The sequence below is a fragment of the Salvelinus fontinalis genome, chromosome 1 (assembly GCF_029448725.1).
Source record: "Salvelinus fontinalis isolate EN_2023a chromosome 1, ASM2944872v1, whole genome shotgun sequence".
NCBI classification, from domain to species: domain Eukaryota; kingdom Metazoa; phylum Chordata; class Actinopteri; order Salmoniformes; family Salmonidae; genus Salvelinus; species Salvelinus fontinalis.
Genome location: NC_074665.1, coordinates 75,673,920 through 75,696,451, shown reverse-complemented (window position 1 = coordinate 75,696,451; position 22,532 = coordinate 75,673,920). Strand labels below are relative to the sequence as shown.

The following is a 22,532-nucleotide window of genomic DNA, read 5'->3' as shown; positions in this document are numbered from 1 at the left end:
CCTCTGTGATTGGTGTATTGACACACACCCTCGATAAGCCTCATGTCCCAGTACAGTCACCAGTCAGCCACAGATGAAAGGGGAAACCTTATAATAAATCATCGTTGGTACGTAGCCTACAGTCCCACCCAAGCATAGAGAAACAAACATGGCTGATACAGAGACAGCCGAGGAATCTTCTTCAGGAATTTTGCAAGAAATGTTCACGTCCCCGTTGAATTTGAGTCTGCTTGGCCTCTGCATATTTATTTTACTCAGAATCTTCTGCGGAGACAAGCCTGCAGACATGGGCGAGGTTGAGGAACCTCTGCCTAAACTCAAGAACAGAGATTTCACTTTAGCGGAGCTGCAACCGTACGATGGGCTTCAAAATCGAAGAATTCTCATGGCTGTCAATTCAAAGGTGTTTGATGTAACCACAGGAAAGAAATTATACGGGCCAGGTAAAAGAAGTTGTAGGCTATTTACATTTGTTATTTCCGATCAAAGGAATGGTTGGCGCAACTGTAGCCAAGTGGCTTGCCCAGTAAACTTAATACATACGTGTCTTACTTTGTGTCTATTGAGTATGTGTATAACTAGTACGACCATTCTAAAACGCCACACCCCCTTCTTCATAAATCATTGCCCGCGATCGAATTTCACAACACGCGAGCTGTAGCCTCGAGAGACCGCTGACGGGCGTAGTTCTTCCTGACGTCGTTATTCCGGGTAATCAGAAACGGAACAGAGCCCTCTGGCGGAGATGCGGCTACACAAGCTGCAACTGGAGTGTTCAACGGAGTTGGCATGTTGTAAACTCTCACGGAGATGATCAATCATGTCCTACGCTATTACGCAAGCCCTTCTGAGGAACACCCTCGCTGAAAATATGTAGAAGTTGCATATATTCTCAGTCTGTATAATATGGTAAACTATTTATCTTATTGATGTTCCTCGCTTTTGAGTTGTGCCTCAGTTCTTTTCATGTCAATTCAGAACAAATAGCTTGAGGTTTAATGTTCAATTCAGCCAGACCAGATAGTTGCACAAAGTAAGGCTTGTTGAGGCCTATTGAAGAGCAATAATAGGCCTACTGGCTGATTCTCATTCCAAGAATTCAGGCTATCTTATCTTCAGTCTCAACTTGGAGAATAGAGGGCTTGTTGGGCTATCTTTGAAGCCATCTGATCTTAGAATAGAGCAAGGTATGTCTGGAGGGTGGAAGTTTAACTTTATTTTCACCAAATTTAAGAAACAGTGCATACTTGTTTCATTTAATCGGCAATTTGCAATTGCTACCTCAATTTTTGGACTTTTAAATGCATTATATAAATCCATTGATTGAGATACAAGTTTGGTTCTTGAAGAATATAACTGATAAATGCCTCATGTGCTTCGTTGTACCCATCAGAACCCCAAATAGAAACTTGTTTTACTCCAATGTTTGTAGACAAAGTAAGGAAACCTGGTTAAAACAGTTTTATATAGTTTTAATATGGATGGTCAGTATTTGCATCCATAGCTCTGTCTATGAATTTGAGTGGGTTTACATTTCTCCAGCCTCATTCTTCTAATTTTTACCAAAACGGGCTGGGCGGGCGTATGCTTTTGTTTTCAACGGCTGATTGCCGCTTTAAATGGTAGTCATCAGCAAATGTATAAACCTTGACAAATAGTTTGTGTATTCACAATCACATTTTAAATGAATCTCTTTGTCTGTGTGTGTTGTTCTCCAGTGGGTCCATATGGATTGTTGGCTGGTAAAGATGCCTCCAGGGGCCTGGCCACTTTCTGTCTGGAGAAGGAGGCCCTGAAAGACGCACACGATGATCTCTCGGACCTCAATGCCATGCAACAGGAGAGCCTCAACGAATGGGAGACCCAGTTCACCCGTGAGTTAATGGACGAGTTGGTAGAAGTTGGTACAAAACACTTTAGATACAGTATTTTCAACTTCTACCTGAAGCGAAATGTACCTCTTGCAGTCAACATCACATGCACACACTCCACTCAACAGAATGTAGTGCAAACTGTTGATGCACCTCGTGGGGTGTCTGTTTCTGCAGTCCGTTTCTGCTTCAGCCAACACCTCTTTGGTCTGTTGTTTTACTTGACTACGATAGAAGAGTTAGCTACAGCACATTCAGTATGGCACCATACCTGGGCATAATGTCGTAAACACTACTTCGCATCAAATGAACACTTTCAATCAATTACATTGGGTAGCGCTGTGAATTGAAACCCAGACATGGGAGGCAGTCTTTGTAGGCTAAAGCTAGTGATTACAATGTCCTAGAGCTCAGCTGTGGTGTCGTGTGTAGCGAATGTCTCTCAGGAACTCAATGTTCTTTTCTACTTCTTCCTGCCTTTCACAGAAAAGTATGACTATGTTGGCAAACTTCTGAAACCTGGAGAGGAACCCTCTGAGTACACTGATGACGAGGAGGTCAAGGACAAAAATAAAGACTAGAACTCACAAGTGCACACAGGAAAATCAGATGCTTTAATTAATTTGGATCATGTGATGCATATTGGCTTGTGGTGCGGCCATTGAGCGAAATGCTTTCTCCTGGATGGCTTTTGCATTATATTATTGTCATGGACCATCACCTCTTATGCTATGTTCATATGCCACAGACCTTAAAGCCGCAATCAGCAGTTGAAACAATAACAAAGCATTATCAAGCCCCTGTTTGGGTAAAAAAAAAATCTGGATGCAGCGACTGACCATCCATGATATTAAATTATAGTTTTAACTATGTTTTTTAGGCTAAATAGTGTTTGTTTACATTTACTTTGTTTACACACATTGGAGTAAAACAAGCTTATATGTTGGGTTCTAATGGGGTACGACATTTTAACTATTGAACTAAACTCTTGAGGCATTTATAAGTTATATTCGTCAAAAATCAAGGGGTTAATATCATTCAATTATAAGTCCAAAAGTGGATGTAGCAACTGCAGATTGCCCCTTTTAATTTACCAAAATGCACCAGATTTTTATGTTCAGGTTACAATACATTTTGAATACCGTAGTGTCTTTGTAAAAGCAGTATACAGGTAGTATACACCTTTCTTGTATTTCTCTACATGTTTATTGTTTGTATATGGTGATGTTTTGTATGTGATCTTGCCGGATTCTATATTTTATTGTTCATTTAAAAAACAAACATCTTGAGCTACCTATCAAACAATCTTTTGTGTATAAAACCAGTAGATGACTGTAATACCACGGAGGGGAACCACCATGACCTAATGATGTGTGCCAGTGTGTAAGATGGTGGACTGGAAAAAAATGAGAAAATTGGAACATGTTTTGAGTGAATATGGAGTGGTGGATCACACAGAACTTTTGGAAGAGCTACAGAAGCAAATAGAACGTGACCAGAGTGGCGATAAATTAATTGTGGTGGCAAAACCACAAAATTAATTGTGGTGGCACCCCAAAAAAAAAAAAAAAAAAAAAAAAAAAAAAAAAATTGTGGTGGCAAATGCGGTGAAGACCGCAGTGTTGGAGCCTCATCATGATGATCAAGATGGTTCTAGCCCAGTGGGAATTAGATTTTTGTAGAGAATGTATCCTTGCCTTCTGGCAGATCCGTATGTGATGTCAGGTTGGGTGGAGAAGAGGTTTGGGAATGTTAGGTCGGTGAAGGTGACTCGAAGTAGAATCATTTTTATTTTTTGTGTTTCTGTCATCCAGAGGGAGTATGCACTCCGCATCACACGACTGAGGACAAGAACTGTGACTTGCTTTCCTCTCTGGAGCAAGGTGCCGCTGAAAGGAGTGATAACTGGAGTGCCGTTAAGTGTTACATTTACATTTTACATTTTAGTCATTTAGCAGACGCTCTTATCCAGAGCGACTTACAGTAGAGTGCATACATTCTTATTACATTTTTACATACTGAGACAAGGATATCCCTACCGGCCAAACCCTCCCTAACCCGGACAACGCTATGCCAATTGTGCGTCGCCCCACGGACCTCCCGGTTGCGGCCGGCTGCGACAGAGCCTGGGCGCGAACCCAGAGACTCTGGTGGCGCAGCTAGCACTGCGATGCAGTGCCCTAGACCACTGCACCACCCGGGAGGTCGTCGAGGAGGATGTGTTGAGGAGGATCAAATGAAGTTAAAGATTCTCAGTGTCTGTGACGCCCGCCGTTTGGTGTGACGCAGACCCGGTGGAGAATGGTGAAACTGAGAAGACACTGTCTGCACTACTGAGTTTTTATGCAGAGTTTTTACCAAATAAAGTGAAGTAATGATGTCCGTTATCCCATGAGAGCTTTTGTCCCAAACCCATTACAGTGTTTAAGGTGTCAAGCTTATAGTCATGTTGTAGGAGGGAGATTCCTAGATGTGAGAAGTGTGCAGGAGGACATGAGACAGGAATGTGTAGTTTCTGTGGAAAAAGTTGTGTATAAACTGTAGGGGTAACCATGGTGCTGGAGATCAGAGGTGTCTGGTGAGAGAAAGGCAGGTTGAGGTTGCCAGGATCAGAGTAGTGTAGAAGGTGTCACATGCTGAGGCAGTGAAGAGAGTAGTAAAGAAAGATGGGTCCAAGGTGAGGGAGTAGGCCAATAGAGAGTGATAGGAATAACGTGCTTCTGTAAGGTTGTTTTTTTAGCTTTCATTGCCATTGCTGTCAACTTTACCGCAGGAATGGATCATAGATCACAGAGGATAGATGTTGTGGTGGCAGCTGCAGAGATGTACTTGGGTGTATGAGATTTTACTGAAGAAGACTTACAAGGTGTTTTGAACGATAGTGTCCCATCCTTCCAGGCTGCTGGCCTTGTGTCGGATCAGCCAAAGTAGTGGTGTAGGGTTAGTTGGTAGGACAATTTTTTTCACAAAGTGTATTGAATTCATACTAAAGAATAGTAGGCTGATGCACAGCCAATACAATAGGTGGCTGAATGCATCTATAACATTTGTTTGTGGACCACCATAATACCAAAGAAGAAGGAGGCAGAGGTCGGATGGCGCGTTGAGTAAAGTTTATGGAAATTAGTGTAAAACTGTAGCATTGAAGAATGGCGCAAAACGGGTTAAAGTTGTTAATGAAGATAGGACTCGGTTTGATAATGCCTCGTTCTTTTTGGAGTAATTTTTCATAGATAAAAATGTAATTTTGAGACATCCATTTGCGGTCAAGGAGAGGGTGGAGGGTGTACTGGGAAAGGTGGAGTCAAAGTGACCAGGAGTGGTATGGTGTTGATGTATTGTATATCACAAGAACAAAAATAAACTGTGTCTCTGGGAGTTATCAGAGTATGATGTAGAAAGCTTTGATTTTCTGAACAGGGCACCGGTAAAAGGTGTCATCTCTGGCGTCGTTGTGGAATTTAAGGCTGGAAATCTAAAGCACCACGTTTCACGTACCAGGAGTAGTAGATGCAAGTCCATTGAACCTTATGGTGAATGGGAGAAACAGTGGCGACCTGTAATTTTTGGCCTGTTTTGCATGTTATTTTGCCATTAATACGTGTCACATATAATTTTGCAAACAATGTAAAATACATATATTGAGTTAATAAAGCCGCATACAAGCATGGTCTCTTTTTTGCTTTCTTAAGGCAGCTCCAAAATACAGATGTTTCAGCCTAGCTCAGTGCTTTCTGTGGTCGAGAGGCAGCCAGCGGAAAATACAGAGTGTAGGTGTTGGTAATCTTCTCTAGTTGTGCCGTGATTGGCTTAGTGTTCTGTCACTCATGGGGACACTATGTCACCGCAACATCTACAGGGAGAGCTAGAAAGTTCAAGCCCCCTTGGGTGCTGCCATATAAACTCAGCAAAAAAGAAACATCCCTTTTTCAGGACCCTGTCTTTCAAAGATAATTTGTAAAAATCCAAATAACTTCACAGATCTTCATTGTAAAGGGTTTAAACACTGTTTCCCATGCTTGTTCAATGAACCATAAACAATTAATGAACATGCACCTGTGGAATGGTTGTTAAGATACTAACAGCTTACAGACGGTAGGCAATTAAGGTCACAGTTATGAACATTTAGGACACTAAAGAGGCCTTTCTACTGACTCTGAAAAACACCAAAAGAAAGATGCCCAGAGTTCCTGCTCATCTGTGTGAACGTGCCTTAGGCATGCTGCAAGGAGGCATGAGGACTGCAGATGTGGCCAGTGCAATAAATTGCAATGTCCATACTGTGAGACGCCTAAGACAGCGCTACAGGGAGATAGGACGGACAGCTGATTGTCCTCGCAGTGGCAGACCACGCGTAACAACACCTGCACAGGATCGGTACATCCGAACATCTCATTTGCGGGACAGGTACAGGATGTCAACAACAACAGCCTGAGTTACACCAGGAACGCACAATCCTTCCATCAGTACTCAGACTTTCCGCAATATGCTGAGAGAGGCTGGACTGAGGGCTTGTAGGCCTGTTGTAAGGCAGGTCCTCACCAGACATCACCGGCAACAACGTCGTCTATGGGCACAAACCCACCGTTGCTGGACCAGACAGGACTGGCAAAAAGTGCTCTTCACTGAAGAGTCGCGGTTTTGTCTCACCAGAGGTGATAGTCGAATTCACGTTTATCGTCGAAGGAATGAGCGTTACACCGAGGCCTGTACTCTGGAGCGGGATCGATTTGGAGGTGGAGGGTCCGTCATGGTCTGGGGCGGTGTGTTACAGCATCATCGGACTGAGCTTGTTGTCATTGCAGGCAATCTCAACAATGTGCGTTACAGGGAAGACATCCTCCTCCGTCATGTGGTACCCTTCCTGCAGGCTCACCCTGACATGACCCTCCAGCATGACAATGCCACCAGCCATATTGCTCGTTCTGTGCGTGATTTCCTGCAAGACAGGAATGTCAGTGGTCTGCCATGGCCAGCGAAGAGCCCGGATCTTCCATTGAGCACGTCTGGGACCTGTTGGATCGGAGGGTGAGGGCTAGGGCCATACACCCCAGAAATGTCCGGGAACTTGCAGGTGCCTTGGTAGAAGAGTGGGGTAACATCTTACAGCAAGAACTGGCAAATCTGGTGCAGTCCATGAGGAGGAGATGCACTGCAGTATTTAATGCAGCTGGTGGTTACACCAGATACTGACTGTTACTTTTGATTTTGACCCCCCTTTTGTTCAGGGACACAGTATTCCATTTCTGTTAGTCACATGTCTGTGGAACTTGTTCAGTTTATGTCTCAGTTGAATCTTGTTATGTTCATACAAATATTTACATGTCAAGTTTGCTGAAAATAAACACATTTGACAGTTTGAGGATGTTTTTTTTCTTTTGCTGATTTTATTTACATTAAAGTGCCCATCCAAGAAGGCTCAAGGTCATTGGCCACAGATAAAAATTACTTCAAATCACATTATATCTACCGTAGCTTTGATTGGACTGATCATATGAACATTATACTTTCAAAATCTTAGCTAGCAAGCTAGACAAGCAGTCATCATCATGAATCACGTTGACAATCTACTAGCAAATTCTTTTTAATCCTTGTCATATAAAGAGAAATGATAGACCAAACGAATCGGTGCTCATTGGCCATTGGATCTAAACATTACACAACAAGTTGGAAATCGCAAATTCAACAATGAGTGGTTTGAAAGGAATCAGTGGCTAACGGCAAGCGTGGCAAAGCAATCACTATTTTGCTTCCCCTGTTATTTGGTGGAGAGGGTGTGTAGTCCAAGTCTGGGTTTAAGGGTCTCTTTTCCAAGTTTAAAAGGATAAACATTCACATGCAACACCATGGGCCAGAAAAGGTTGAATACATTGGCCAGCATGACTTTTGCCGCGTTCAAAACAACTGGAAATTCAGAACTGGGAAATCTCAGACTTCAGTGAGTACAAGACAACTGGCAACTCATAAAGAAACTAGCTCTGACTGGGAAAATACATTTTCAACAGTCATCCAACTCGGAATTCCAAGTCGGGAACACGGGCCTCTTTCTAGAACTCCGACCTGAAGATCACTGACGTCATGATTTGACCTGTTTTTTTTCAGAGTTCACAGTTGTCTTGAAAGCACCATAAATCCAGAGAATGACAAACTTTGACAAAGTTTCATGACAACATTTTCCCATAAGAAGGAATGCTGCGCCAACTTCCTGTTCAAGTGAGCACAGCACAATGGTGAGTCCAAAAATGTATTGTATGCTGCTGCATAAATGATGTAATGTGCAAAGGAGATATTTATACTGTAGCTAAGAAAGTAATACTAAGTGTATATTGTGTAGTAAGCTTTTAGTAGCACATGTGTCTCACCCTAATAATTTGGTCCCTTTCCCCCTCATAACTTAGCCTACTGTTCTGACTTGGTGGTGCACATGTAGCCTATAGCCTTTTTTTTAGAGAAATGTCATCATCGAATATTGTAAGAGCTTTCATTGTCTGCTTATCTGCCCCCTTTATTTATCCTACAGTTCTGACTTGGTGTACAGGGAGAATACTGTAAGAACGGTTCATGTTCTGAATTATGTCGCTGTACATTTTAAAAGTGCTGAACAAATAGTTATATTGACTACGTCCGTCTTAGCTCGCTCATTAGTGTCTTATTCAAAATTACGGATTGCCTCTAATGTGCTCATCGTTCCCTTATGCCATAATTTGTACATCTCAATTGTCAGTAGAAACCACATTTGTTTAAGCAAGTCAGCCATATTAGCTATGTTTTTTTTTAAAGCAGTAAATGAGGCTGAATAAACTGTTTCGCTGTCAGACAAAGCACCCCTGATAGCCAGGTGTAGCGGTGGTAAGGATTCACTCCATGGTGCTGAAAAGAAAGCTCTGCTGTTGGGACAGCTTTATGTAGGCTCCGTTTGTCACCGTTATAGTGCAATTAATGTATTCTGTTGTGTTGTGTAGTAGCTTTGCTGGCATGCATCCCCAAAAATATTTTGGGAGTTGCCCCACCAAAATTTACATGCTAAAATCGCCACTGGGAAGGAAAGATGAAAGCCTATTGGTGCTATTAGTAATTTATGAAGATTCTATTCCTAAACATGTAAAGCTGGGGTATATGGGATACGTGGTAAGAGTTTATGTGAACAGACCGTTGCAGTCTCTTAAATGTAAAAAGTGGCAAGTGTGCAGATGGAATAAATATGTTGTGGAAAAGTCAGTGGATACACTGTGCTGCAATTGTGGTGGGAACCACGTTCCCGAGTTCCAGGAGTGCCCTGTAAGGGTGAAGGTAGTCGAAGTAGCAAGAATCCGGGCTGTCCACCAGGTCTCCTATACATAGGCAGTGTAAATTGTGGAAGCAAGTGCAAACAGTGGTGTAAAGTATTTAAGTAAAAATACTTTAAAATACTGCTTAAGTAGTTTTTTCAGGTGTCTGTACTTTACTATTTATAATTTTGACAACTTTTAGTTTTAGTCCACTACATTCCTAAAGAAAATAATGTACTTTTTACTCCATACATTTTCCCTGACACCCAAAAGTACTTCAAATGCTTAGTAGAACAGGGCAATTGGCCAATTCACACACTTATCGAGAGAACATCCCTACTGCTTCTGATCTGCTGGACTCACTAAATACAAATGTTTCGTTTGTAAATTATGTCTGAGTGTTGGAGTGTGCCCTGGCTATTCGTAAAATGTAAATAAATAAAAAATCAAGAAGGCATGTGAAATTATTTATACTTTTGATACTGAAGTATATTTCAAACCAAATACTTTTACACAGTTACTCAAGTAGTATTTTACTGGGTGATTTTCACTTTTACTTGAGTCATTTTCTATAAAGGTATCTTTACTTTTACTCAATTATGACAATTGGGTACTTTTTCAACCACTGCGTGCAAATGTTTTTGTTTTTTTTCCTGTTTTTCTGCCTTAAAGTTCCTCAGTTTTCACCCCACATGGAAGGTGGCTGCATGCACCTATAACGTATGTTTGCGGACTGCCATAATACCATAGAAGTAGTAGAAGAAGAAGAAACTAAAACAAAAAAAACTACCGCCACCCCAGTAGAACATATTTGCCACCACCAAGTGACTGCAGAACCTAGCCGGTACCAAAAAAAGATTTGAATCCGGAACTTATTGTACAGTACTTGTTGTAGTGGGGAGCTATTTGACGCTCTTAAATTTCCGGAAATAACACATGCAAGGGTAATCTTTACATAACCTTTGTCATTAAAATTCTACACATATTGGAGGTAAGATAATATATTTTTATTGGTGCTATTTGTACACGATTTATGTGACTGTCATCTGGACCATGCCACCAAATGGGTTAACAAACTAAATAGACAAGGCGACTAGCTAGCATAGCTAACTTTTCTGTGGTCCATCGCGCGACAGCATTACGAGTTGTCTCTGCGCTCTTGTACGTTAAATTGTAAATTATTTGCTTTAATATACTTTAGAAACTCATCAAGGTAAAGATTTTACTACTGTGTTGTAGAAAAACAAAATGTAGCTCTCGTTGACGTGCAATATCCAACGCGTGCGCATGGACCAGAGCTAAAAAAGCTAGCTAGGCTAACGTCTGGCGAGTTGTTGACGTTATAAATACCTGTTAGCTAACGTTAAGTAACAGTGATAAAAAGTTGTTTGCTAGCATTATTGCTCTTGAATGCCTCTAATATGTTATGCTGTTTACCGCTCGTTTTACAGTGGCAACATACCTGTACTCAAGCATGAATGTGAACCAGGGACAGTGGGTAGCGACCCGTTGATTCTGGCTACCGCTGGATATGACCACACAGTGCGGTTCTGGCAGGCCCACAGCAGCATCTGCACCAGGACAGTCCAGCACCAAGACTCTGTATCCTTACCTTCACTTGCTTCACACGAATTCATCAAGACCTTTCTTGCAGATTTAGCTTTCATTTCGTTTCTAGACCACCAGTTGTTGTTTGTTGTAACAACTTAGAAAGTGCTCCAAGTCTCTAACTCCTTCAATTGGAGATATTTTTGTGAACATCCCAGTGAGCACAATCCTTTTAAAATATGTATTTTACTCATACGGATGTTGTTTCACAATGACTATAGCTAGCTACCTTTTAATATGTATTGTAATGAAACATGCAGGGAGCAGGTCTCGAACCCTCGACCTCCTAGCCCGAGGTCCGGCGCGCTATCGACTGTGCCGCAAAAGCATGCTCCAGCGGCAGAGTCGATTTCCGCGCTTATAAACCCAGGGTCGTTACACTACTCCCTCCTTTCAAAGAGCGCGTCCTCGCGCTAGCTTGCGACTTTACGTCTTACAGGAACGCGCTCACCGGCCAAGCACACGCACTGTCGTGGATGCTAGGTCCGATCACTTCTGACACCAATGTAATGAAACATGCAGGGAGCAGGTCTCGAACCCTCGACCTCCTAGCCCGAGGTCCGGCGCGCTATCGACTGTGCCGCAAAAGCATGCTCGAGCGGCAGAGTCGATTTCAGCGCTTATAAACCCAGGGTCGTTACAGTATGTTGTTGCACAATGATTATAGCTAGCAACCTTTAATTATATTCTTAACCAGTACTTTCACCAAGTGAACTCCCTCGAAGTTACTCCCGACAGAAGTATGATTGCAGCTGCAGGTTTGTTGAGAAATAAAATAGGCAAAACCATACATATAATTATCATCATAATTAATGTGGGCTTGACTGTGTGTCTTTTGTTCTGTTCCAAAGGTTATCAACACATCCGTATGTGTGATCTAAACTCCAATAACCCAACCCTGGTCATAAACTATGACGGTGTCAGTGGACTGCATGGCTCGCATCTGGGACCTGGGGTACTGTTGATAATACTGTCTGCCTGCCTGTGGAGCATGTTATGGCATTCTCACCAAGCTGAACATTGCTCTGGTCCAAGGTCAAGGAACCTGCAATGCCAGAGGATCTTTCAGGTCAATGCTCCCATAAACTGTGCGTGTGTCTTCATCCCAACCAGGTAAGTCAGTGGCTGCGGTCCAAACGCTTAAAAGACACACCCTATCACGTCACTCGTTCAGCCTGCGATGATTGTGTTTTCAGCCACCGGTGGCTTGTGGGTGCTTTATATGCACTACATTCAATTATTAGTGCATGTCTACTTATTAATAATTATATATTTAATATATATGCCTACTGTATGATAGCTAGCAAATTAATTAGCTAACTAACATTAGCCTGGGTTTGTCTTTTAGACTGCAACCAGTGTCTCAAAAGTGATTTGATATATGCCACCACTAGAGGGAACACTGTTACTGGACTGTCAGCATTGTACTGTTAACTGTTGATAAACACCTAGGCTAATCCTAACTTTCTTTAAACTCTGTCTATTGTATCTAATTGATTCTCAATTGGGCTTGTGCATTTTCCAGGCTGACTTGATCGTGGGGGACCAGAGCGGTGTGATCCATATCTGGGATCTGAAGACCGATCACAATGGGCAGCTTATTCCTGAACCAGAAGTGTCCATCAACTCAGTCCACATCAACCCTGATGCCACCTACATGGCAGCAGTCAATGGCTCGGTCAGTATGCTTAACAAATGAATTATGTTATACTGGACTGTACACTCTAATACATAATTTACACTGAACAGAAATATATGTGCAAGGTGTTGGTTTCATGAGCTGAAATAAAATATCCCAGAAATGTTCCATATGCACAAAAAGCTTATTTCTCTCAAATGTTGTGCCCAATTTTGTTTATATCCCTGTTGTGGCATATCAAGAAGCTGATTAAACAGCCTGATCATTACACAGGTGCACCCTGTGCTGGGAACAATAAAAGGCCACTCTAAAATGTGCAGTTTTGTCACACAACACAATGCTACAAATGTCTCAAGTTGAGGGAGCATGCAATTGGCATTCTGACTGCAGGAATATCCACCAGAGCTGTTGCCAGAGAATTTAATTTTCATTCCTCTACCATAAGCCGCCTCCAACATCGTTGTAGAGAATTTGGCAGTACATCCAACCAGCCTCACAACCGCAGACCACGTGTAACCACACCAGCCCAGGACCTCCACATCCGGCTTCTTTACCTGATGGATCATCTGAGACCAGCCACCCAGACAGTTGATGAAACTATGGGTTTGCACAAACTGTCAGAAACCGTCTCATCTGCATGCTCATCGTCCTTACCAGTGTCTTGACCTGACTGCAGTTTGGCGTCTTAACCAACTTCGGTGAGAAAATGCTCACCTTCAATGGCCACTGGCATGCTAGAGAAGTGTGCTCTTCATGGATGAATCCCGGTTTCAACGGTATCGGGCAGATGGCAGAAAGCGTGTATGGCGTTGTGTGGGAAAGCGGTTTGCTGATGTCAATGTTGTGAAAAGAGTGCACCATTTTTTGCAGTGGGGTTACAGTATGGGCAGGCATAAACTACGGACAAGAACACAATTGAATTTTATCACAGGCAATTTAAATTCAGAGATACCGTGACGAGATCCTGAGGCCCATATTCATGACATTCGTCTGCCTCCATCACCTCATGTTTCAGCATGATAATGCACGGCCCCATGTTGCAAGGATCTGTACACAATTCCTGGAAGCTGAAAATGTCCCAGTTCTTCCATGGTCTGCATACTCACCAGACATGTCACCCAATGAACATGTTTGGGATGCTCTGGATCGACGTGTACGACAGCGTGTTCCAGTTCCTGACAATATCCAGCAACTTCACACAGCCATTGAAGATGAGTGGAACAACATTCCACAGGCCACAATCAACAGCCTGATCAACTCTATGTGAAGGAGATGTGTCACGCTGCATGAGGCAAATGGTGGTCACACCAGATACTGACTGGTTTTCTGATCCACACCCCTACTGTTTTTCTAAAGGTATATCTGACCAACAGATGCATGTCTATATTCCCAATCATGTGAAATCCATAGATTAGGGCCTTATGAATTTATTTAAATTGACTGATTTCCTTATGAACTGTAAGTCAGTAAAATCTTTGAAATTGTTCCATGTTTCTATTTTTGTTCAGTGTAGTAATTGTGATCTCGCTCCACCTCACAGGTAAACTGTTACGTGTGGAACCTGGCAGGAGGGATGGGTGACAAGGTGACACAGCTCATCCCAAAAACCAAGATCCCCGCTAATAAGCACTACTCCGTCCGCTGCAAATTCAGCCCTGATTCTACGTGAGTACAACACACACACACACATCTTTTAAGGAATGTGTGCATAATGCAGCCTATACGAATCTGTAGTAGTCAGATTTGATTGCACGTCTTGTATAGTAAGTTTTTATGTGACTTAACTGTGTTTTTCCCAACAGGCTGCTGGCAACCTGCTCGGCAGACCAGACGTGTAAGAGGAAGATGTCTAACGATCATTACTAAATGAGTTGTGTATTGACACTTTATCTAGCTCTGTTCCTGGAAATCTACCATCCTGGAGGTTTTCACTCCAACCCTAATCTAGCGCATCTGATTCTAATTATTAGCTAGTTGATAAACTTAATCACATTAGTTACAACTGGGGTTTGAGCAAAAACGTACAGGAAGGTAGCTCTTTAGGGACAGTGTTGAAGTGAAAACGTACAGGAGGGTAGCTCTAGGGAAAGGGTTGAAGTGAAAACGTACAGGAGGGTAGCTCTAGGGAAAGGGTTGAAGTGAAAACGTACAGGAGGGTAGCTCTCTAGGGACAGGGTTGAAGTGAAAACGTACAGGAGGGTAGCTCTCCAGGGACAGGGTTGAAGTAAAAATGTACAGGAGGGTAGCTCTCTAGGGACAGGGTTGAAGTGAAAAATGTACAGGAGGGTAGCTCTTCAGGGACAGGGTTGAAGTGAAAACGTACAGGAGGGTAGCTCTCTAGGGACAGGTTTGAACTGAAAACGTACAGGAGGGTAGCTCTTCATGGACAGGGTTTAAGGGAAAACGTACAGGAGGGTAGCTCTAGGGACAGGGTTGAAGTGAAAACGTGCAGGAGGGTAGCTCTCCAGGGACAGGGTTGAAGTGAAAATGTACAGGAGGGTAGCTCTCCCGGGACAGTGTTGAAGTGAAAATGTACAGGAGGGTAGCTCTCCAGGGACAGGGTTGAAGTGAAAATGTACAGGAGGGTAGCTCTCCAGGGACAGGGTTGAAGTGAAAACGTACAGGAGGGTAGCTCTTCAGGGACAGGGTTGAAGTGAAAACGTGCAGGAGGGTAGTTCTCCAGGGACAGGGTTGAAGTGAAAATGTACAGGAGGGTAGCTCTCCAGGGACAGGGTTGAAGTGAAAATGTACAGGAGGGTAGCTCTCCAGGGACAGGGTTGAAGTGAAAACCTACAGGGTAACTCACTAGGGACAGGTTTGAAGTGAAAACCTACAGGGTAGCTCACTAGGGACAGGGTTGAAGTGAAAACCTACAGGGTAGCTCTCTAGGGATAGGTTTGAAGTGAAAACCTACAGGGTAGCTCACTAGGGACAGGGTTGAAGTGAAAACCTACAGGGTAGCTCTCTAGGGACAGGGTTGAAGTGAAAACCTACAGGGTTGGAGAGACCTGAACTAGAGTAAATGATTGTTTTGTGGTTGAAAGTGACTGACTTCCATCCTAGTGTGGCTAGATTGACTTAACTGACTTTGGGCAGTTCTGACGTAACGATCAATAAATGTGTGATGTATGTGTTACAGCCTCTTCTGACAACCTGGCACAGCAGTGGTGTGTGGAGACCGGGGAAATTAAGAGGGAGTACAGCGGCCATCAGAAGGCTGGGGTGTGTCTGGGCTGATGAGGAGCTACTCTATAGTGAACCTCTGTGACTGTAGATAAATATCCACACAGCTGTTTGTCTCACAGCGAAGCTCTTTGACTGTAGATAAATATCCACCTGTCTATGTCTCTCACAGCTTCTGCTTGCACAATAGTTTATTTATGAGGGGAGAGGCTCTTTTTATATTTGTCAAAGGACTACATTGAAACAGCCTGGGGATACAGGGAGAGTGTGTCATGGCCTTGTTTGTCTTATAGCTTGGGCAAGGAGTTTTGTGATGGGCCACAGCTAGATGAATGTATTTAAATTCACTAACTTAATCAAAAGTTAAGTCTTTAAAAAATCTGATGGATATCTGGAAAGAGGACTGCATCCCACACGTGACTGTACAGGATATAACAGGGCTGCATCCCACACGTGACTGTACAGGATATAACAGGGCTGCATCCCACACGTGACTGTACAGGATATAACAGGGCTGCATCCCACACGTGACTGTACAGGATATAACAGGGCTGCATCCCACCAGTGACAGTCCAGGATATAACAGGGCTGCATCCCACCAGTGACTGTCCAGGATATAACAGGGCTGCATCCCACCAGTGACTGTCCAGGATATAACAGGGCTGCATCCCACCAGTGACTGTACAGGATATAACAGGGCTGCATCCCATACGTGACTGTCCAGGATATAACAGGGCTGCATCCCACCAGTGACAGTCCAGGATATAACAGGGCTGCATCCCACCAGTGACTGTACAGGATATAACAGGGCTGCATCCCAGCAGTGACTGTCCAGGATATAACAGGGCTGCATCCCACCAGTGACAGTCCAGGATATAACAGGGCTGCATCCCACCAGTGACTGTACAGGATATAACAGGGCTGCATCCCACCAGTGACTGTCCAGGATATAACAGGGCTGCATCCCACCAGTGACTACAGGATATAACAGGGCTGCATCCCACCAGTGACTACAGGATATAACAGGGCTGCATCCCACCAGTGACTGCCCAGGATATAACAGGGCTGCATCCCACCAGTGACTGTCCAGGATATAACAGGGCTGCATCCCACCAGTGACTGTCCAGGATATAACAGGGCTGCATCCCACCAGTGACTGTACAGGATATAACAGGGCTGCATCCCATACGTGACTGTCCAGGATATAACAGGGCTGCATCCCACCAGTGACTGTACAGGGTATAACAGGGCTGCATCCCATCAGTGACTGTACAGGATATAACAGGGCTGCATCCCACCAGTGACTGTCCAGGATATAACAGGGCTGCATCCCACCAGTGACTGTCCAGGATATAACAGGGCTGCATCCCACCAGTGACTACAGGATATAACAGGGCTGCGTCCCACCAGTGACTGTCCAGGATATAACAGGGCTGCGTCCCACCAGTGACTGTCCAGGATATAACAGGGCTGCATCCCACCAGTGACTACAGGATATAACAGGGCTGCATCCCACCAGTGACTGTCCAGGATATAACAGGGCTGCATCCCACCAGTGACTGTACAGGATATAACAGGGCTGCATCCCACCAGTGACTGTACAGGGTATAACAGGGCTGCATCCCATCAGTGACTGTACAGGATATAACAGGGCTGCATCCCACCAGTGACTGTACAGGATATAACAGGGCTGCATCCCACCAGTGACTGTACAGGGTATAACAGGGCTGCATCCCACCAGGGACTACAGGATATAACAGGGCTGCATCCCACCAGTGACTGTACAGGATATAACAGGGCTGCATCCCACCAGTGACTGTACAGGATATAACAGGGCTGCATCCCACCAGTGACTGTCCAGGATATAACAGGGCTGCATCCCACCAGTGACTGTACAGGATATAACAGGGCTGCATCCCACCAGTGACTACAGGATATAACAGGGCTGCATCCCACCAGTGACTGTACAGGATATAACAGGGCTGCATCCCACCAGTGACTGTACAGGATATAACAGGGCTGCATCCCACCAGTGACTGTACAGGGTATAAAAGGGCTGCATCCCACCAGTGACTGTACAGGATATAACAGGGCTGCATCCCACCAGTGACTACAGGGTATAAAAGGGCTGCATCCCACCAGTGACTACAGGATATAACAGGGCTGCATCCCACCAGTGACTACAGGATATAACAGGGCTGCATCCCACCAGTGACTGTACAGGGTATAAAAGGGCTGCATCCCACCAGTGACTACAGGATATAACAGGGCTGCATCCCACCAGTGACTGCCCAGGATATAACAGGGCTGCATCCCACCAGTGACTGTCCAGGATATAACAGGGCTGCATCCCACCAGTGACTGTCCAGGATATAACAGGGCTGCATCCCACCAGTGACTGTACAGGATATAACAGGGCTGCATCCCATACGTGACTGTCCAGGATATAACAGGGCTGCATCCCACCAGTGACTGTACAGGGTATAACAGGGCTGCATCCCATCAGTGACTGTACAGGATATAACAGGGCTGCATCCCACCAGTGACTGTCCAGGATATAACAGGGCTGCATCCCACCAGTGACTGTCCAGGATATAACAGGGCTGCATCCCACCAGTGACTACAGGATATAACAGGGCTGCGTCCCACCAGTGACTGTCCAGGATATAACAGGGCTGCGTCCCACCAGTGACTGTCCAGGATATAACAGGGCTGCATCCCACCAGTGACTACAGGATATAACAGGGCTGCATCCCACCAGTGACTGTCCAGGATATAACAGGGCTGCATCCCACCAGTGACTGTACAGGATATAACAGGGCTGCATCCCACCAGTGACTGTACAGGGTATAACAGGGCTGCATCCCATCAGTGACTGTACAGGATATAACAGGGCTGCATCCCACCAGTGACTGTACAGGATATAACAGGGCTGCATCCCACCAGTGACTGTACAGGGTATAACAGGGCTGCATCCCACCAGTGACTACAGGATATAACAGGGCTGCATCCCACCAGTGACTGTACAGGATATAACAGGGCTGCATCCCACCAGTGACTGTACAGGATATAACAGGGCTGCATCCCACCAGTGACTGTCCAGGATATAACAGGGCTGCATCCCACCAGTGACTGTACAGGATATAACAGGGCTGCATCCCACCAGTGACTACAGGATATAACAGGGCTGCATCCCACCAGTGACTGTACAGGATATAACAGGGCTGCATCCCACCAGTGACTGTACAGGATATAACAGGGCTGCATCCCACCAGTGACTGTACAGGGTATAAAAGGGCTGCATCCCACCAGTGACTGTACAGGATATAACAGGGCTGCATCCCACCAGTGACTACAGGGTATAAAAGGGCTGCATCCCACCAGTGACTACAGGATATAACAGGGCTGCATCCCACCAGTGACTACAGGATATAACAGGGCTGCATCCCACCAGTGACTGTACAGGGTATAAAAGGGCTGCATCCCACCAGTGACTACAGGATATAACAGGGCTGCATCCCACCAGTGACTGTACAGGATATAACAGGGCTGCATCCCACCAGTGACTGTCCAGGATATAACAGGGCTGCATCCCACCAGTGACTGTACAGGATATAACAGGGCTGCATCCCACCAGTGACTGTCCAGGATATAACAGGGCTGCATCCCATGTGTGATCGTATGGGATATGATGAATTCCAGTAACAAGACTAACTGGTGTGCAACATTTACTCTGTGGTGCTTTTGTCTTGACACTCACACTTGACACACACTTTTTAGTGTGAAGTGTTAGCATCTTTCCATTTTCTTTCTTTTTAGTACCCTAAAAAAGAGAATCTATACACAACTTGGTTTATTTAGGGGATCAAGTCATTTTAAGACATTCCTGCAAACAGGAATGGTTACACACATGATGACTCATCTGCTGTGGGTTACAGTACAGGAAATAACAAGAACAAAAATAACGGACAACTGGGAACGTATTAAACATTAAGGAAAGGTGACGAGTGTAGTCTGCAGATAAACTTCACAGCTGTTACCGTCGCTTATCTCTCAGAAGGGAAAGGACTGGAGCGGAGGCATAGGAGGGACTAAGGTGGCAGGGGCTGCAGTATTGAGAGTGAAAGCCAGCTCCTGTTCCCCGGTTGTATTCAGTGTTTTTTTGGAGCCGGCGACACTCCGGTTTCTTAGCGGGGATGAGAAGTAGCACTTTGTTTCCCTGATAAGCGCTGGTATGTGCTGCCTGAGACTGGATGATGGCAGGTCACTCCGGCAGGGAGTAGAAGCAGACAGACACAGATGTTACTAGGGAAGCAGATGTCTATGCAGAAGTAGACTAAACGCTGTTTACCTGGACCTTCACAGAGCGAGAGAGAGAAGGTCTGTTACTTAACAGGCAGTTTGGTAGAAAATACCAACAAAACCTCAAAGTATGCAAGTCATAACTGCTGCCTGCTAATGGAATCGTATCTCCATTGAGTTTTACTCACTTGGTGATTCAGAGTAGCAAATTCATCCTCTCAAATAGTTGGCTATCAGTGCTCTCTGCTACAGAGAGAGTTAGATACTGTATTGGTCATCTACCTGCTGTAGTTAGGTAGCAGTGAGTTTAGCCTAAAGGTTGTTTTTCTTATTTACTGCTGTGACTTTGTAAAGGTCACACAGCACTGTTTTTCAGGATTATGTTTCTCACGCTGTTCTGGAAACATCTGCCAGCACACAGACAGGGAGCTGCTCTATTCTGGAAACATCTGCCAGCACACAGACAGGGAGCTGCTCTATTCTGGAAACATCTGCCAGCACACAGACAGGGAGCTGCTCTATTCTGGAAACATCTGCCAGCACACAGACAGGGAGCTGCTCTATTCTGGAAACATCTGCCAGCACACAGACAGGGAGCTGCTCTATTCTGGAAACATCTGCCAGCACACAGACAGGGAGCTGCTCTATTCTGGAAACATCTGCCAGCACACAGACAGGGAGCTGCTCTATTCTGGAAACATCTGCCAGCACACAGACCGGGAGCTGCTCTATTCTGGAAACATCTGCCAGCACACAGACAGGGAGCTGCTCTATTCTGGAAACATCTGCCAGCACACAGACAGGGAGCTGCTCTATTCTGGAAACATCTGCCAGCACACAGACAGGGAGCTGCTCTATTCTGGAAACATCTGCCAGCACACAGACGAGGAGCAAGGAACTTGTTTAACAAAAGGGCTCAGGTCTTTGCTTTGTATGACTTGACTTCTCAGAATTGAATATAACATTTGACACGCTTTAAAATAAAATGCTTCACAGTTTCATCTTTTAATGCTTATGTTATTGTAAATGTCAAGGCAAGTGAATGTGTATTTAGCATGTAGCTAATGACGTGAAGAAGGGTAGTCCCACTCCTTGGTCTCACTGTTGTGTCTCCTGGTCCAGTGGATGGAGTTTTTTTGACACAGCCTGTAGAGGCTCCTCCAGGGTTGGCACGTCCACCTGACTGCCCCCCATCACCCCCAGAAACTCTGTCTGTCTCTGGGTCTCATTCCCCAACAACACCAACTGGCTCTCCTGGCAGGAGATGAGCACATTTGTAATTGTTGGAGCACATTATTTCAGGATTATTAGGAATGATGAGAATAAGCAACATGTACACCAGAGGAGTTATGATTGCACTCAGTGGTTTTTCAAACGACAAATAAAAATGGTGTAAATTAACGTATAACAGAATGGTTCAAAATAGCTGTTGCAGACAAACTCAAGTTGTAGTTATAGTGCAGTGTCTTTATTAGATCACTTCAGTGGTCTGCCAGGTTATTGTTATTGTCTCATTTGGCACAAAGACCATTTAGTAATTGCACCATGTACACTATTGATGAGTCCGATAGGGACCACTTAACATGCTGTTACGCCTGAGCAAACCTTCTAACAACCTGTTTCCCTCCACTCTGAAGAGCATTGTGCTGCAGAACGGAGAGATCGACCCCAGAAAGGCCCAGCATTTCTATAAAGATTAAGTCTATCCAGTAAATCAGACACAATGACCACAATCGGTGGGTCTGTGCTAAAGTCTAGTTTTATGAGATACTTGATACCATGCGAGTCACATCTCAAACGACTCAGATAGCATGAGAAAAGCATGAAACACTTAGGATTTTGGCATATTTACCTTTTGAGAGAGCTATTCTATGTAAGTAACTAAAGTCTATACAACCAATGAATGATTTAGTCCAGCTGCACAGTGGCCCTTCACTATGAGGTAATGACATGAGTAGCTTCATCATACTCGAGCTCTTGTGAATAGATGAATTAGCCTAGGCCTAAATGAGAGAACCATTATTCAATTTGATGAAGTAAAATAACTAATGAATGGGCAGCAAGGACAGAGCTGGATGTCATCATGGCCCTGTAGATTCCCAGTTCCACAGCAGAAAAGCAACCCATCCATTCTGTAATGACCATTGACATTGACCACACATAACCAAAAAGCATACCTCATTAAAAGTTGTCCTCTGCCAGACTGGCCCTTCCCTCGCTAACCAACCATAGTTTCTCCTCTTTCTCCAGTACAGCGAAGCCTTAACAAACCCAGTACTCCCCAAACAGAGTGGCCATTGTGCAGGTCTGAGCCTCACTGCTGTCCCAACCTGTAAGGGGATCCAGGGGAGAGAGGGGGCTAGGAGGATCAGATGCCCTGAGGAATTCAGTCCTGGAGAGACTCACTACACTATAAGCATGTAAGGCCTTGTTTGGTCTATTACCCCCCCCCCCCCCCCCCCCCCCTCCCTTTCTCTCTGGACTGGGAGAGGAGAGGGATTCCAAAATCAACACCCCTAAATCCAATAGGGTCTGGCTGGGTATGGAGAGGGAGGCAGAAGTGGCACTAAGCTATGAGTCCCTTCCTATGATCCACCCCTACTGCCACTTTACACATTAGCAGCAACAGTGTGACTCACCTCAGCTCCAATAAAACAACGG

The 22,532-nt window shown here is 44.6% G+C and overlaps 1 protein-coding gene and 1 pseudogene across 1 annotated transcript; both read left to right on the top strand.

The window, feature by feature from the left end:
• The first annotated feature begins 47 nt into the window (after nt 1–47).
• On the top strand, nt 48–5,542 carry LOC129862067 (membrane-associated progesterone receptor component 1-like). Its single transcript, XM_055933408.1, has 3 exons — nt 48–443; nt 1,719–1,874; nt 2,358–5,542. The coding sequence occupies exons 1-3, from the start codon at nt 149–151 to the stop codon at nt 2,450–2,452; spliced, it is 546 nt and encodes a 181-aa protein (XP_055789383.1). The 5' UTR covers nt 48–148; the 3' UTR covers nt 2,453–5,542.
• A 4,400-nt stretch (nt 5,543–9,942) lies between these two features.
• LOC129862061 (uncharacterized) lies at nt 9,943–20,872 on the top strand (annotated as a pseudogene).
• Nucleotides 20,873–22,532: the final 1,660 nt, after the last annotated feature.

What these genes read in the sequence shown, in the direction of transcription:
- LOC129862067 (XM_055933408.1), top strand. Translation starts at nt 149, where the DNA reads ATGGCTGATACAGAGACAGCCGAGGAATCTTCTTCAGGAATTTTGCAA. An exon ending in AAAGAAATTATACGGGCCAG is followed by an intron (nt 444 to 1,718) that starts GTAAAAGAAGTT and finishes GTTGTTCTCCAG; the next exon opens with TGGGTCCATATGGATTGTTG. An exon ending in ATGGGAGACCCAGTTCACCC is followed by an intron (nt 1,875 to 2,357) that starts GTGAGTTAATGG and finishes TGCCTTTCACAG; the next exon opens with AAAAGTATGACTATGTTGGC.